This window comes from Ceratotherium simum, chromosome 19, assembly GCF_057802395.1.
Source record: "Ceratotherium simum simum isolate JZ-2026a chromosome 19, ASM5780239v1, whole genome shotgun sequence".
In the NCBI taxonomy this organism is placed as follows: domain Eukaryota; kingdom Metazoa; phylum Chordata; class Mammalia; order Perissodactyla; family Rhinocerotidae; genus Ceratotherium; species Ceratotherium simum.
In genome coordinates this window covers 31,570,688-31,586,845 of record NC_141918.1, presented here as the reverse complement: position 1 = coordinate 31,586,845, position 16,158 = coordinate 31,570,688, and the positions used below count along the sequence as shown (strand labels likewise).

The 16,158-nt window shown below is 39.3% G+C and overlaps 2 protein-coding genes across 7 annotated transcripts in view; one reads left to right on the top strand and one right to left on the bottom strand.

Moving 5' to 3' along the window:
- The window catches only part of CEP57L1 (centrosomal protein 57 like 1), a 78,158-nt gene extending 63,543 nt beyond the window's left edge, over positions 1-14,615 (bottom strand). For all 4 annotated transcript variants that reach the window (XM_087443971.1, XM_087443976.1, XM_087443972.1 and 1 more), the window contains exon 1: positions 14,357-14,615. The gene's annotated coding sequence lies outside the window, so the exon portion shown is untranslated. The remainder of the gene's footprint in view (positions 1-14,356) is intronic.
- An 817-nt stretch (positions 14,616-15,432) lies between these two features.
- SESN1 (sestrin 1) overlaps positions 15,433-16,158 on the top strand; it is a 98,143-nt gene continuing 97,417 nt past the window's right edge. For 2 of the 3 annotated variants that reach the window (XM_087443969.1, XM_004422192.3), the window contains exon 1: positions 15,433-16,150. In XM_087443969.1, the coding sequence (XP_087300095.1) occupies positions 15,872-16,150 (279 nt within the window). In that variant the 5' untranslated portion in view covers positions 15,433-15,871. The remainder of the gene's footprint in view (positions 16,151-16,158) is intronic. The other variant, XM_087443970.1, reaches the window with a different exon arrangement.

The window sequence follows — 16,158 nt, the reverse complement described above, 5'->3', positions numbered from 1 at the left end:
GAATGGGAGCTGATTTTTTTAAAACATTTTAAAAATCAGATTTATTAAATGTGTAAGTCTAATGTATTAGATTTACAAAACTTGCTTAATTACTTAGGAAAATGTTGCTTATTAGAACTGAAGTCTGCTTTGACAATTATTTAAAGTATGTAAGAAAATATGATAGGCTAAATTGAAAAACGTAGTTTGAAATGCATAAGAAATATAAATTTATAAGTGCTATTACATGTTTAAGGAAGATTTAATCCCCTAGACTTACTAGTTAACCAAACATTAATCAAAGAAAAAGTCAAAGTCTTTATTTCCATGCAAAAACTACTAGATCTAAAAATTGATCTAGTAATGGGGCAGGTCCCATGGCCTAGTGGTTAAGCTCAGCATGCTTTGCTTCAGCGGCCTGGGGTTTGGTTCCGGGGTGCCCAGGTGCAGACCTACACCATTCATCAGCCATGCTGTGGCAGCAACCCACATACAAAATAGAGGAAGACTGGCACAGCTGTTAGCTCAGGGCAAGTCTTTCTTAAGCAAAAAGAGGAAGATTGGCAACAGATGTCAGCTCAGGGTGAATCTTCCTCAGCAAAAATTAAATAAATAAATAAATTAAAAAAAATAAAAATTGATCTAGTAAAAATTTTAAGTCCAACTCAAAGGCTTAAGAAAAATTACATTTTAAAAATTACAACTTTAATAAATTGAATACTAACTAAAACAAACTAAAAGTACTTCTTTTCAAGAACAAAAGTCCACCTCAGATACTAAAAACACCATTTGAAAACAAGGACGCCCACCATCAGTGGTACTATTCGACAATGAACTAGAAATCCTGCCAAAGAAATAAAACAGCAAAAGAAAATGAGATAGATAAGAACTTAAAAGGAAGAAACAAAACTGTTATTTGTAGGCAATATGATTACATAGAAAATCCAAGGTAATCTGGATAATCCATCCAGAAAATGTAATTTTAAAACATATTCACACAATAGTCAGAAACCATAAAAACTGGAGGGATAATGCCAAATAAAAATTTGTAAAATTTCTGTGAAAAAGAACAAAGAGAAGGGACTGTTCTTCTAGTCGTTAAAATTTATTATAGGATAAAAATTTATTATAGAGCTTTAGTAATTAAAATAGTGGTACTGGCACAAGGTCAGACAAAGAGACCGATAGAACAGAAAAGAGTCCAGAAATTCACTCTGATATATATGGGAATTTGGTATATGAAAAAGAGGGCATTTTCATGGGGAAAGGATTAACTATTCACAATTTGTGCCAGGATAACATGATATCCATATTGTAAAAAATAAACATGTAACTCTACTCCATGCCAAACACAAAAATAAATTCCAGCTGGACTGAATACCTACACGTAAACAACAAACATTTAACTGTTTTAGAAGAAAATACAGAATGTTTCAGACTTGGGGTAAGAAAGATTTCATAATAAACAAGACAATTTACAAACAGGAGAAAAGTGATAAAAACTACATGAAAATTAAAACTTCTATACAACAGAAGACACTATTGAAAAAGTTTTAAAAAAAGCAACATATGTAACAGATAAAAAATTAGTATCTAAATTACAGAAACAACTCCTATTCTACAAATCATTAAGAAAAAGACAAACAGCTCAATTAATAAAGGAACAAAAGTTCCTCATGAACAGTGGTTACAGATGAGAAAATATGAATAGCCAAAAACCAATGAGATGTCAGGAAATACAATGTAATCAGGAAAATACAAGTTAAAACAACAATGAAAAATTATTTCACACACAATAGATTAACAAAAACTTAAAAAACCTGTTAATATTTGGCAAGGATGCGGGGAGATGGAAATTTTCATGAACTGCTGGTAAATTTTGTAAGACAATTTGAAAATTGTGATGCTGTATATATACTTTATAACTCAGCAATTCCAGTTCTCAGTATTTATGAATGAACCCTAGAGAAAATGGCACATGTTAATTTAGAGCACTGTACCCTTGCTTGCAATAGAAAAAAATGAAAAAATAACCTAAATATAATTAACAAGGGAATGGATAAATTGTGTCATATTCATACAATGAAACACCATACAGCAGCTAAAATAAAAAAAAAAAACTAGATCTACGTTTAGCAACATGGATAAGCTTTGAAAATCTATTGTTGAGTGATAAAAGGAAGTTATAGAATGATAGATATCATAAGACGTTTTTTATATAAAATTTTCTAAAAACACAGACGATATATTATGGTACCAAGGGCACTTCCACGCACATGTAATTTTTTATTCCACTAAAAAAAATAAAGCAAATAAGGCAAAATGTTAACATTTGTTCATTGCAGGTGATAGGTAAAAGGGTATTTATTGTATTATTCTTATTTTTCTTTTTGTTTGAAATATTTAATAGCACATAACAGTAAATCTGGAGACACCAAAGACAGAAGAATTGGAGAAAATATTAAAGAGTAAACTTGATTTAAGTGGTTTTTTTATTCCTGAAAGATAGAAGCAAAATAACAAGAGAAAAAGAGAAAGAATGTGTTCTGAGAATAGTATGTATGACAATGTTTCAGAAATCAGGCTTTCAAAGCCTGAAAAGATCATAATCCAAATCAATCTTGTTACGGAACGCATTCAAATTGATTTTGGTAAGGACACCTTAAAAATAAAATCTAAAGATTCAAAATTTAAAAGCTTTTATGATTCATCTGGGCAACACACAGATACACATATACACCACGGTACACTCAATACTTGGTTGACAAGCTATTTTCCAACAAGCCAAAATAAGAAAAACTAAGTAAGCATTTGGAGGCAAAACTGCTTATGTTACTAAATGGTAGATAATTAGTAAAATTTGCTTTAAAAACTTAAATTGAAGTCAGTCGTCATCTAATGAGATATTTAAGGTTCAGATGGCTTCAGTTTGCAAGGGTGAAATTATCGGGGAGAAACCACAGGTAGATTTTTGCAAACCTGTATGACTAGGCAGAAAAGTAGCAAAGAAATGTCAATGGGGACAAATAACAAGGTATTCCAATCGAAGAAAAATACTCCTAACTGTAGGAAGTCTCCCTGAGTAACAATTTGCACGTATAGCACTCAGCCAACCGCACATGTTAACAATAGATAACAGTAGAGCAGCACTGAAACGGAACTGTTAGTCTACTCTTGTGATGTGTTCCAGATAAAGTTCTCCCTGGCCCCATCTTTGGGCTGACTTCAAGCCTCTCTCTCAAGGAACAGTTTTGAAGAACAACGCTTATATAGTTGTAAAGAATCAGTATACTGCTTTTTTTTTTAAGTTTTTTCACCTTTTAATATTATTGATCAAAATAATTAATAATTTCAGATCCATCAGAAACTTTATTAATAAAAATATAAATTGAATCTAGGCACAGACCTTATACCTTTCACAAAAAAATTAACTCAAAATGGATCATAAACCTATAGTGTAAAATACAAAACTATAAAACTTCTGGAAGATAACATAGGAGAAAATCTAGGTGACCTTGGGTTTGGCAATGATTTTTTAGATACAGCACCGAAAGCATAATCCATGAAGGAAAAACTGACAAGTTTGCCTTCATTAAAACTAAAAACCTCTGCTTTGTGAAAGACACTGTGAAGAGAATGAAAAGACAAGCCATAGACTCGGAGAAAATATTTGCAAAATACACATCTGATAAAGAACTTTTTTCAAAACTACACAAAGAACTCTTAAAACCCGACAAATAAGAAAATGAACCACCCAATTTTAAAATGGACAAAATATCTGAAGGGACACCTCACCAAAGATACACAGGTGGCAAATAGGCACATGAAAAAATGCTGTACATTATATGTCATTAAGGAACTGCAAATTAAAATGAGATACCATTATTCACCTACTAAAATGGCTAAAATTCAAAACTCTTGATAATACCAAATGCTGACGAGGATGCGGAGCAACAGGAACTCTCGTTCATTGCTGGTAGGAATGCAAAATGGTACAGCCACTTTGGAAAACAGTTGGGAATTTATTACAAAGCTAAACATAAGATTACCATACAATCTAGCAATCATGCTCCTAGTTATTTATCCAAATAAGTTGAAAACTTATGCCCACAAAAAACCTGCACACAAATGTTGACAGCAGCTTTATTCATAATTGCCAAAAACTGGAAGCAACCAAGATGTCCTTCAAAAGGCAAATAGATAAACTGTGGTACACTCATACAATGGAATATTATTCAGCGATAAAAAGAAATGAGCGATCCAGCCATGAAAAAACATGGAGGAAACTTAAATGCATATTGCTAAGTGAAAGAAGCCAGTCTGAAAAGGTTACAAACTGTATGATTCCAACCATATGACATTCTGGAAAAGGTAAAACTATAGAGACAGAAAAAAGATCAGTGGTTGCCAGGAGCTCAGGGAGAGGGAGAGAGGCATGAATAGGGGGAACACCGGGGATTTTTAGAGCAGTGCAACTATTCTGTATGATACTGCAATGATATTGTATGATACGTGACATTACGCATTTGTCAAAACCCATAGAATGTACAACACAAGAGTTGTCCAAATTATGGACTTTAGTTAAGAGAAAAAGAAAAAAAAATCTAGTTCAACTCCCCTCATTTCACAGATGAAGACTCTGAGGCCCAGAAAGATCAAGAGACTTGCCAAAAGTTACACAGAAAAAGAAGAGCTCAGGCCACAGATACAATCTGTTATTATGGATAAAGTTCAAAAATAGGGCTGTGATGGATTTCTGGAGTTGTTAACTCAATTCAGTCCTGTTAATGCTTGAGTTGAGCTATCACTAAAAGTTAGACCTTTGAGGCTTTCTGACACTGTGAGACATTAAACACAATAAGGGTATAAAAGATAAAGAATTCAGCTTACGTTTTGATTCTTCCATTTTAAACACAAGTGAAAACAAGAGGCTAAGCAACTGGATGTGATGAGATGTGATGAGATGGCACCTCAAGACAGCAGAAAGCCTTTCTCCAGGGAAGGCAGAAGAATGAACACTTGAGCTCTAATTTGGTATTTGAGCTCTATACTTGGTACCACCAAAAAAAAAAAATCTGTAATGAGAAAAAAGCTACTGCACTAACAGCTCCCAGCTCCCATTTACTGCGTACCCACCCTTTTTGGGGGAGGAGACTGAGCACTGTAAAGAAGTTAAGAACACGAGTTTTGTCAGGAGGCAGATAGGCATGGTTTCTAGTCCTGGCTCTGCCATTTACTAGCTGTGTGTTTTGGAGCAAGCTATTTCAACTATCTGGGCCCCAGCATCCTTATCTGTAAAAATGGGGATAATAATATCTACTTCATAGGGTTATTGTGAGGCTTAAAAAAAAAAAAATCCATGTAAATCATCTGGAATAATATAGGCACAGACTAAACACTGTGAATATTTACTATTAATAATGATAATTATAACTATTAGATTTTATATGTGTGTGTGTATGTTAAGCAGATGTCTTAAAACTTTTTACAATTAGATAGGACATAGGAAAACAAACAAACATACAGAGCAAATGGTGCCAAGCACTTAAGTGCTTTACATACATTATTTTATGGAGTTTTTTTTTAACAAGACTATGAGGTAGGCAGTCAGCCAGTGGGTCAAGTATTTTGGGAGCATCTACCATGTGTGAATCACTGTTTGAGGCACTGGGAGTATAGTGGTAAACAAGATGAGTCCAAAACAGTGAGGAAGGCAGCCATGGGAAAATCTCAGGTATGAGCATTGTGAAGTAGAAAAAACAGCATATCCAAAGATCCTAAATTTGGTATATTCAAAGACCAGAAATATAAGAATGGATAATAATATGTATTGTATTTTACAGATGAAGAAAATGAAGTTTTAGAAAGGTAAGCAATCTGTATAAGGTAAATGGCAGAGGCAGAGATTTGAAGGTTTCACTCCAAAGTCAATGGTCTCATGGAACTGCTATGCTGCTTCTCTCCAAAGTTAGCAAAACATCTCAATCTGTTCTCAGCCATCGAACAATCCTGTTTCCCAAACAGTCTTCTAAAATGTACTTATGAAAATTTACCGACCTAATGAAGTTCTTCTAAATTTTATAACATCTATTTACCTTATTTGTTGCAGCAAAAATAAGGTAGACATTATGAAAATAAGAACTCTGAATCAAACAGTATAAAACTCTATCACATTAAATAAAATTTTATGTGATTAGCAATTTATTTTCCTAAACTGGGAATTTTTTTAATTTTTATATCATATAGATATGTTACTGATGAAATATGGTGTTTTTAATAATTTCTGTAACAAAGCTGGACATGGAGTCCTTGCTCAGAAATATAATCTCTTATGCAGCTGTTTCATGAAAAAAATCATGATTGCCATATTTTTACCTATGGTAACTTTTCCAGTTAAGAAGATTAAAATGCAAATTATTATTAAAACTAAGTTGTAAATTGGGGAAAAATGAAATATAATTCAAAGATCTCACTATAAAATCTTAGAGAATGCCAACAATAATAGGATTACACAAAATAGCACTTATCTGTTCAACTATAAAGCACTTTATTTTTTTTTAATTTTATTTTTATTTATTTATTTTTCCCCCCAAAGCCCCAGTAGATAGTTGTATGTCATAGCTGCACATCCTTCTAGTTGCTGTATGTGGGACGCGGCCTCAGCATGGCCGGAGAAGCGGTGTGTCGGTGCGCGCCCGGTCCGAATCCGGGCCACCAGCAGCAGAGTGCGCGCACTTAACCGCTAAGCCACGGGGCCGGCCCCTAAAGCACTTTATAAATAATTCATTAGGGGCCGGCCCCGTGGCTCAGCGGTTGGGTGCGCGCACAGCCCAGGTTCGGATCCCGGGCGCGCACCGACGCACCGCTTGTCTGGCCATGCTGAGGCCGAGTCCCACATACAGCAACTAGAAGGATGTGCAACTATGACATACAACTATCTACTGGGGCTTTGGGGAAAAAAAAAAAAGGAGGAGGATTGGCAATAGATGTTAGCTCAGGGCTGGTCTTCCTCAGCAAAAAGAGGAGGATTAACATGGATGTTAGCTCAGGGCTGATCTTCCTCACAAAAAAATAATAATAATAATAATTTATTAATCTCAATCAAATTGAAGGACAAATATTATTTTACATAAAGATGATCATTTTAAAAAATACTGTTTCTTGAGTGCGAATATATGCCAGATGCTAATCTACAAACTTTATATACTTTAACTCATTAACTCTTCACAGCAGTCCTGGGAAGGTAGGTATTATCCTCCTCTTACATGTAAGAAAATAAGGCTCATCTTCACATCCAAACTTAGTGAGATTAAACAATTGGCCAAATTCACACAGCTAGTAAGAAGTAGAGTTGGGATTCAAACCCAAGATTCTGTGACTCTGAGGTCCATGCTCTTCTCAGTATTTGAATCTATAGCTACATCTCACAACAACAGTTAAGGTTTCATGTACAGACTGTTCAGAAGCAGTACTGGGTATTGTTTACCTCAATGACTCATAAGTCCCTCAAACAAAATGATTAACATGTCCAAACCTGGACTCAGTATCTTTCCATCCCAAGACTGGTCTTCCTAGTATATTCCCTAGTCTGATTTCCCTAGTCTGATTAATGGAAGGAGTTACTCTTCACCATCTGGATAGTAGTCACCCTAGGCATTTTCTTTTTTATCTCCCTTATCCAAATAGTCACTAAATCCTGTTGATTCTACCTCCTAAACGTCACCCTTCCCTCATTATCTCTGAGACCTTCAGCTACTACCCTATTTCTATCCCTTATAGATTGTATGCTTCTTAAGGGCAGTTTTTTTTTTTTTTTTGTGAGGAGGACTAGCCCTGAGCTAACATTCGATGCTAATCCTCTCCCCCCCTTTTTTTTTCTTGAGGAAGAGTGGCCCTGAGCTAACTTCCGTGCCCATCTTCCTCTACTTTATATGGGACGCTGCCACAGCGTGGCCTACCAAGCGGTGCATCAGTGTGCACCCGGGATCCGAACCTGCGAACCCCAGGCCGCCGAAGCAGAATGCGTGCACTTAACCGCTTGCGCCACCGGGCTGGCCCCTTAAGGGCAGTTCTTAAGGGCAGCTTCTTAAGTATGCTGCTGTACAGTTAGTGCCAGTCACAGAGCTTGTCCATAGTAGATTTTCAATAAATATTAACAAATGAATACAAATATCTGGCTTCCATCCCTCCATACCCCTGCAAATGCAATGAAAAAGGTCACTGATGAATTTGATAGGAAAACTGTATTGCCTTCTTTAATAAACAAAACCCAGATCTTCTGAGGTTGACAATGGAAGAAGAATCTCCACACACAGAAGGGCAACTTATGAGTTAAATCCATGAGTTCCAATTCTTGTCCTCAATATTCATTTTCCCTTTGGAGATCTCATTATTACTGTCCCTTCTCAGTGGCCTCACTGGGAGAATAGTGCTGCTCCCCTTATAATGCTCTTGCCTTGTCAGATCTATGATTATATAACTCCTGCCCTTATATGTCTTGATACAGCAAAGATAAAGTTATAAGACTTAAATAAGACTTTACCAAGGCTAGAGGACAATACAGGAGAAGAAAGCACAGACACCAAAAGGAAACCAGGTAGCAAAACTTAAAAGTTAGGGTTTTCTCTCTGGGGCATTTAGGCCCCATTCTATCCCAGTTCCTAATCTACTTTCAACTGATGAGCACTATTTTAGCACTTACTACCCAAGGATCCATGCTTACCAAATCCTCTCCTTCAAGACTAAATCTAGGAAAGAGAAGCCCAGAGAGATCCAGAGTTACCCATTCCCACTTACTTAAAACCTTTTATCCAAGTTGCAGTTTCCCAATATGGAACCTACCTTTTTGGTAGAGGTTAAATAAGAGAAATGCCAGCCCTTTAGGAGAGACTCTCCTATCCTCAGGGAGCAGCATGGTTTTACCCTACAGGACAGCCCAAGTCAATCAATCTTTATCTCAGCACAGCATAGTAATTCAACATGGATATGGGAATATATGCTAGATGCATATATTGTACTGTAACAGGGACTAGTAATTGTCCATCCATCTAGAAATGTCAGCTTTCTAGACATTTTGGTAGCATTCTGCATATTCACTAGTCATTCTTTCTTGAAATTTTCAAATCCCTTGGTTGCCCATCTCCTGGTTATTCTCTTCCTTCTCTGGTTAGTTTCAGACTACCCTGGCTCTTTTTTTATTCTGCATCCTCTCCACAGCAACTGTATTTGCTCCCATGGTTATAGTATAATGCTAACACAGTGGTTAAGAGTAAGCTTTGGATCAATTCTACCTTTTTTTTTTTTAGCTATGTAAGGATAAAATAATATACATGCAGAGCATTTAACAGACTGCCTGAGTCATAGTAAGTACTTGGACATGGTAGCTTAAAAGCAAAATAAAACAAAATATTCTGATAGGCTGATAGTTTCCAAATATATATCTCTAGCTCAGACCTCATTGCTGAGCTCAAGATCAATGTATCCCCATATGACATCTGGGCCTAGGAAAACTTGGAAATAAGATTACTCTCTGAGAGCTAAACTATGGATCAGAGCAGATATATGCAAAGTTAGCTTATAGAGACAGAACGGCTCTAAGACCAGAGACTAGGCTGCAATATAAATGTTTTAACATATTTAAAGAAAGAACGTTTTCATCTAAAAGAAGAGTTGATCAGGAATGGAAAAAGCAACTCAGAGAGGCAAAAATTGGAGGCAAATAATCTGGAGGTTCTCATAGCTTAATATTATTAAATGACCACAACATATATCTAATTTCTTTGTTCTGATTCCATGCTCCTAAACAACCTGCTGATTTCTCATGTAATTTTCCTATAGAGAAAATCCCTTGGTCAGAGAATCAGTATGCTATCTACTTGGCAAATATCTCAAAGTATATTAATAAACTGGCATCTTGATAAATTCATCAGTCACCTGTATTATTCATACATACATAAGTATAAATAAATAAATAAATATTTATATATATATATGTTTCACAAACTCTGATGCACTTAGCAAGACTGTGTTTCTAAGCCCACAAGACCTAGGAGCCCTGGTTTTTTATAGTAAATTCATTAATGAACTTCATAACGAAGGCCTCCTGGAGAGCAGCCAGTCAGCTTTTTCCTTGACCAGAGCTCTAGTCATTCAAAGCAGCAACTCCTCTATATATACTCTACTCTATACTCTCTCTATATACTCTACTGTCTTGCAGCAGGGTGAGGTATGCAAGAACATGGTAAAAATATTAGCAAATCCTATTTCATGAGGGTAAACACTACAATTCACTAGAAATAAAAATTTGGCTCTCTTTTAAGACTAATTTTCTAAAATGTTTTCATTATAGAGTACCTTTTTCCATCCATTATCTTGTGTTTTTGTAAACAATAGGTAAACATGCAATACCTTTGAAAATTCTGTGACATTACATTTTTCTTCCATTCATTCATTCACTCATCAAATATTTATTAAGTTCATACTAGATGCCAGGCACTGTACTCAGAGCTGGGGGTGATGAGCAAAAATCGGCACAGTCACTGCTCTTGTGTGCTTAAGCTTTAGAAGCAGACACACTTGAATCAAAGTATCACAGAGACAACTGTAAAACTACATTTGTAACTATTAGCAAGTAAAGGTATATGGTGCAATAAAAGTATAATAGGGACATTTAATCAGATTAGGGAAACTTCTCTGAGAAAGTGATATTTGAGCTAAGCTCTATAGGAAGAGGAGTCAAAGGCTGAGGCTAGAAGAGTCTAGACAAAGAAAATACCAGAGGTGCTGCATCCACACTCACGGTCTCCAGTTCTCCCATTCTCTTTTTTTTTTTTTTTATAATTTTATTTTTATTTATTTTTCCCCCAAAGCCCCAGTAGATAGTTGTATGTCATAGTTGCACATCCTTCTAGTTGCTGTATGTGGGACGCGGCCTCAGCATGGCCAGAGGAGCAGTGTGTCGGTGCGCGCCCGGGATCCGAACCCTGGGCCGCCAGTAGTGGAGCACGCGCACTTAACCGCTAAGCCACAGGGCCGGCCGTCTCCCATTGTCTCTTAAATAAAACACCCATGTGGCTTTTATACCCTTTACTCCACCAAAACTGCTCTCAAAAACCTCCACATTGCTCAACATATTGGTCAATTGTGAATCCTCATCTCACTTGACCTAGGGGGCATTTATCATAACTTAGCACTCCTTCCTCCTTAACCACTTCTACTTGCCTTCTAGGACACCACACTCCGTGGGTTTTCCTCTCTGTTCGCTGGCGGCTCCTGCATAGTCACCTTTGCAGATAGCTCCAAACTGACCCAAACTCCACAGAGTGCCTCTTTTTGTGATACCAGTATTCTCAGGATTTAACTATTATCAAAACACTACCATGAAATCCAAAATTATATCTACAGTCAGATCTTTCCCCTCATCTCTGGACTCATTTATCCAACTGTCTACTCCACACCTCTACTTGAATGTCTTAGAGGCATCTCAAACTTAACATGGCCAGACTAACCCCCTGATTTCCCTCCTACCCCCATATACAAATCTGGAGAATTTCCTGTGGCATTAAATGGCGATTCCTTCCTTCTAGTTGCTCAGACTAAAAACTTTGGAGTCCTTCTTGAGTCTTTTACTCTCACACTTCATATCCAATCTGTCAGCAAAACCTGCTGTCAATACTATAATAATACATCCAAACTCTGGCCTCTTCCCACTGCCTCCATTCTTATCACCCTAGTCCAAGCTACCACCATCATCTCTCACTTGGATTATTACTTTAGCTTCCTAACTAGTGTCTCTGCTTCTACCCTTGCTTCCCCTTGGTCTACGCTCAACACAACTGAAAAGAAGTAATCATTTAAAAAAGTCAGATCATGCAACTCATCTGCTCAAAAACCTCCAATGGCTTCCTATCACAATCAAAAAAGTCAAAGTCCTTTCAATCATCTAAACAACTTCCTTCCTCTGTGACCTCATGTTATTCTCCTCTCCTGCACTCATTGTGCTCCAGCCACACTGCTATTTCTCAAACATGAGGGCCCACAGGCCTCTGCACTGGCTGTTTTCTTCACATTATGTTCTTCCTCCAGGCATCTGCATGGCTTCCTTCTCCTCCTACTTCAGATCCCCCCAAATGTCCACTTCTTGATTAGGTCTTCTCTGACCACCTTATTTAAAATTGAACCTTGCCTCCTACAACTTGGCACTCTCCATTCGCCTTCCCAGTTGGCTCTTATTTTTCTCCACTGCATTTGTCTTCATTTACTATACATTTACATATTTATTGTCTATCTCTCCTTAGTAGAATGCAAGCTCTATGAGAGTAGGGCCTTTTCTATATTGTGCTCAGTGGTATATCCTCAATGTCCTGTTATATAGTAGGTACTCAACAGATATTTGTTGAGTGAATGATGGATGAAAGGGAAAATGAGAACCAGTGACTGAAAAAAGACCTGTATGGCTGTAGCACAGATGGAGAGTGGTATACTGAGTGAGACTGCAGAGGTGGAAAGGGACCAAATAACATTAGGCTTTATAAGGAAGTTTTGCCTTTAAGAGCACTGAGAGACCACTGATTGGTTTTAAGAAAATCTGATTGGACGTGCATTTTGAAAAGATGACTCTAGCTGCTGTGTGGAGAACTAATGGAGAAAGGCCAGAATGAAATAATCACTATTGCAATGGTCTTGGCAAGAGATTACTGCAGTTTGGAAAAGACTATGCTTATGTAGGTGGAGGGAAAAAGATGGATTTGAGGGATATTTGGGAGATAAGACTGGTAGGACTTAGTAATAATTTGACTATACAGATGTGAAGGACAGGAAGAAATCAAGAACAATGCTTAGATTTCAAATTTTCACAAGTGGATGGTAGTGCCTTAACTGAAATGGGGAACACTGGAAAAGAATCAGATTCATAGGAGATAATCAGGCATTTGGTTTTAGGCATGTTGAGTCTGAGATGTTTTTGAGATATCCAAGAAGAAATATCAAGGAAATGGCCATGAAAGCTGAAAGGTAGAGCGGGATGGAGCTATACATTTAAGTCATAGGTAGTGGTGAAACCATGAGTATGGATGAGATCATATCAACTACGCAGTAAAAAGGGGACCTGGACTTAAGAAACTACCTTACCCTTTGTGGGTTGGACAAAGGAGGATGAGCCCAAAAATGAGACAAAAAAAAAGGAATGGCTTTTTTGTTTGTTTTTTGAAATCATACTCATAAGAAGTTCTCATTTTTTAAATTCTGATTTAAACCAGTAGCATTAGAATGTAGCAAGGCTTTCCAAATTAGACCAATTATTTGAAACTATATATCTATTCAAGGAAAAGCCACTTTCAGAAACTATCTGGAAAATTCACAGTACCTGTCTCTGTACGGCTTCAAAGTACATCAATACACAAAAAGTTACCCCTCCCAAAATATAGATGATTTGGCTTATTGCAGTTTCTTGAAAGTACCATCTCTCTCTTACTTCTAGGCCTTGCCATATACTGTTCTTTTGGCCTTCTCTTTCCCTGGTTTGAAGATTTCCCTGACTTTCCAAGACTAGGGTAAGTGATCTTCTTTCTAGCCATCCCAATGATATCATATAGTACTATCATTGTATGTTTAACCATTAGCTTCTCTAACTAGATAGTGGCTGTGTCTTTTTTACTGTTTTATACTCAGTACCTAACAAGGCTAAATTTTTAGAAACATATCTATTCTGCAACGCGAAGAATTAAAATCTAATTTGGTTATCAGTTCACCGACGGGCTTTCACATCTCGACTTTTTTCAAGAGGAACGACTTTTTAAAAACAAACAGTAATTGGTAAACAAATGATTGAATCTTTTAAATATACTAAGTTTCGGAGATTTTTATAGCTCTTTTTTTCAACAGTATCCTTAAAGCCTGCAAACATCCATATCTAGGAATACTGAGGATCTTTTCCGCTTTAGTCTCATACAAAATGGATTTGACAACTTGCTTTCAAAGCCCCGTTTGGGATTTCACTTGACTGAGCAAATAAAGCACAGAACACCCCCACGCAATGGCAAACGAAGGTGCAGTTGCACAGGGACCCCTAATCCAGCCCGCGAGACTCCACTTGAAAGGGCAGCAGCAGCAGCGCGGGGCACCGGCCCACAGCATCCCTCTTGCCTGGCCTTATGCCGCTCCCCGTGACCCTCAGGATCGCGACCATTCCCAAATCCTCGCCTCAACGCGCCCTTGGGTTTGGGCACCCGGACTAGTCCTTCCCACGCAGATTACTGGAAAACGTCCCCAGACTAAGGAGGAAGCCAGGTGGCTTCGTCTCCAAAATCCCAAAAGAAATGGATGAAGGAAAAATCCTGTCAAAGGAAAAGTCAAAGGCAGCCAAGCCTACAGTGCTCACCAAACACACGCTTTCAGTCAATCTCCGTCTGAGCTAACCGTTGGCTTGCAGGCCGCCACAGGCACCGTCCCAGTGGCTCCTGGGGGCTGTAGTTTCTGTCGCAAACAGAACGCGCCGGCAGCATCAAAACTACATTTCCCAGAAGTCAATGCGAGGACGCCCTGCCTCCTTCAGTCTGAGATTTGGCGTAGTAAAGAGACTGTATTTTTAGGCTCATCTTAAATTTAGATTCAATTTCCTCCAGGAGCGCATCTGTGCCCTCTTTCTTTGCCGTGCTTGTCTTGTCTGTGATAGTTTCAGTATACAGTACTTCAATTCCTCCTTACTTTTCTTTCCCCTTCTCCAGTCCGGAGAATCCAAACATCAAGGAACGGAAAACGCCCCCAGGCGCAAAGTGCCTCTTAAGGCGCATGCGCACTGCTCGCCGTCACGCATGCGTAGCAACCGGCTTCGGTTGGCGGCCGCGCGCGGACTTCGGGTCTGGAGGTAGCCTGCCGGAGGGCGGGGCTTTTTCCAATGGCTTTGCCTCAGCGGGTCGCGTGTGCCTGGGCGGGGAAGAGGGCGCTGGGGCAGGGGCGGCTCCTGGTTTGTGCCGGGCGGAGAGAGGGGAGGGGCTGGGGGTGAGGACCCCATGTCCCCTCCCTGCTCCCGCCCTCTGGGCCGATCCCCACCGATGGGGCCGGGCGAAGGGGCGGGCTCTGCGCCTCGGGCCCTGCAGCTCCGCCAGCTCCGCGGCCCAGCCTCGCGCTCAGGGATTGCGGGGCTGCCCTGTGCCCGTCTGGTTTAGCGGGCGGTGGGCGAGGACGCAGGGACTGGAAAAGAGCAGCGTCTGCCCGGGGGTCCGGCATCGGCGGGGCCGGAGACGCTTTCCTCCAACCCCGCCGCCGAGACAGCGGCTGCCAGAGGCTGCCACCCCCAGGAGCGCCTGGTCTCCGGCCGGCCAGGGAGCCAGGGTTCAGCGAGTCTTCCCAGCCAGCGCCCGGCCGGCCGCTGAGGCGCAGGGAGGAGCTGCGGAGGGCGGGGACTGGTGGCGGAGGAGGGGCGGGGTGGGAACGCTCCCGAGAACACGGTGGCTGCACAGACAAAAAACCCCGAATGGCTGGAGGGCGTTCAACTGTTGCCAGCCTTTTTGGGCAGAGCACGGATTTGACAGCTCCACAACGTGAGGATATCCGCTGACCCCGGGAGACGGAGGAGAACACTTCCCGAGCCTGCCTGTCCAGCGAAGCCAGCGCTGTAAGGTTTCAACTTTCCAACTTTTTTTTTTTTCGGTCTCTAACCAGGAGACTAACCCTTCGTGTAGAAGGAGAGAGGGCGAGCTCTATCTTGTAGATCGGTTGAAAGCCATCAATATAAAAGACACTTATGGTTCTGAATGTCACCCAGACGTGTGTTTTCCTGACGATTAGATTTCTCTGACTTTTATTCTTACATATCTCGTTTTAAAAAAACAAAGTCCTTTTGGAGACATGCTGATAGGTAACTGAAGACTGCGAAGAAAAATCTCCAGCTGTCATGGCTGAAGGAGAGAATGAAGTGAGATGGGATGGACTGTGCAGTAGAGATTCAACTACTAGAGAGACAGCACTGGAAAACATTAGGCAAATCATTTTGAGAAAAACCGAGTATCTTCGTTCGGTGAAAGAGACACCTTGTCGTCCATCAGACGGGCTTTCAAATGCTGTTTCTTTGGATGGGTTGAATAAGCTTCTTGCTCATCTGCTTATGCTTTCTAAGAGGTGTCCCTTTAAAGATGTGAGAGAGAAAAGTGAGTTTATTTTGAAGAGCGTCCAGGTAAGGAA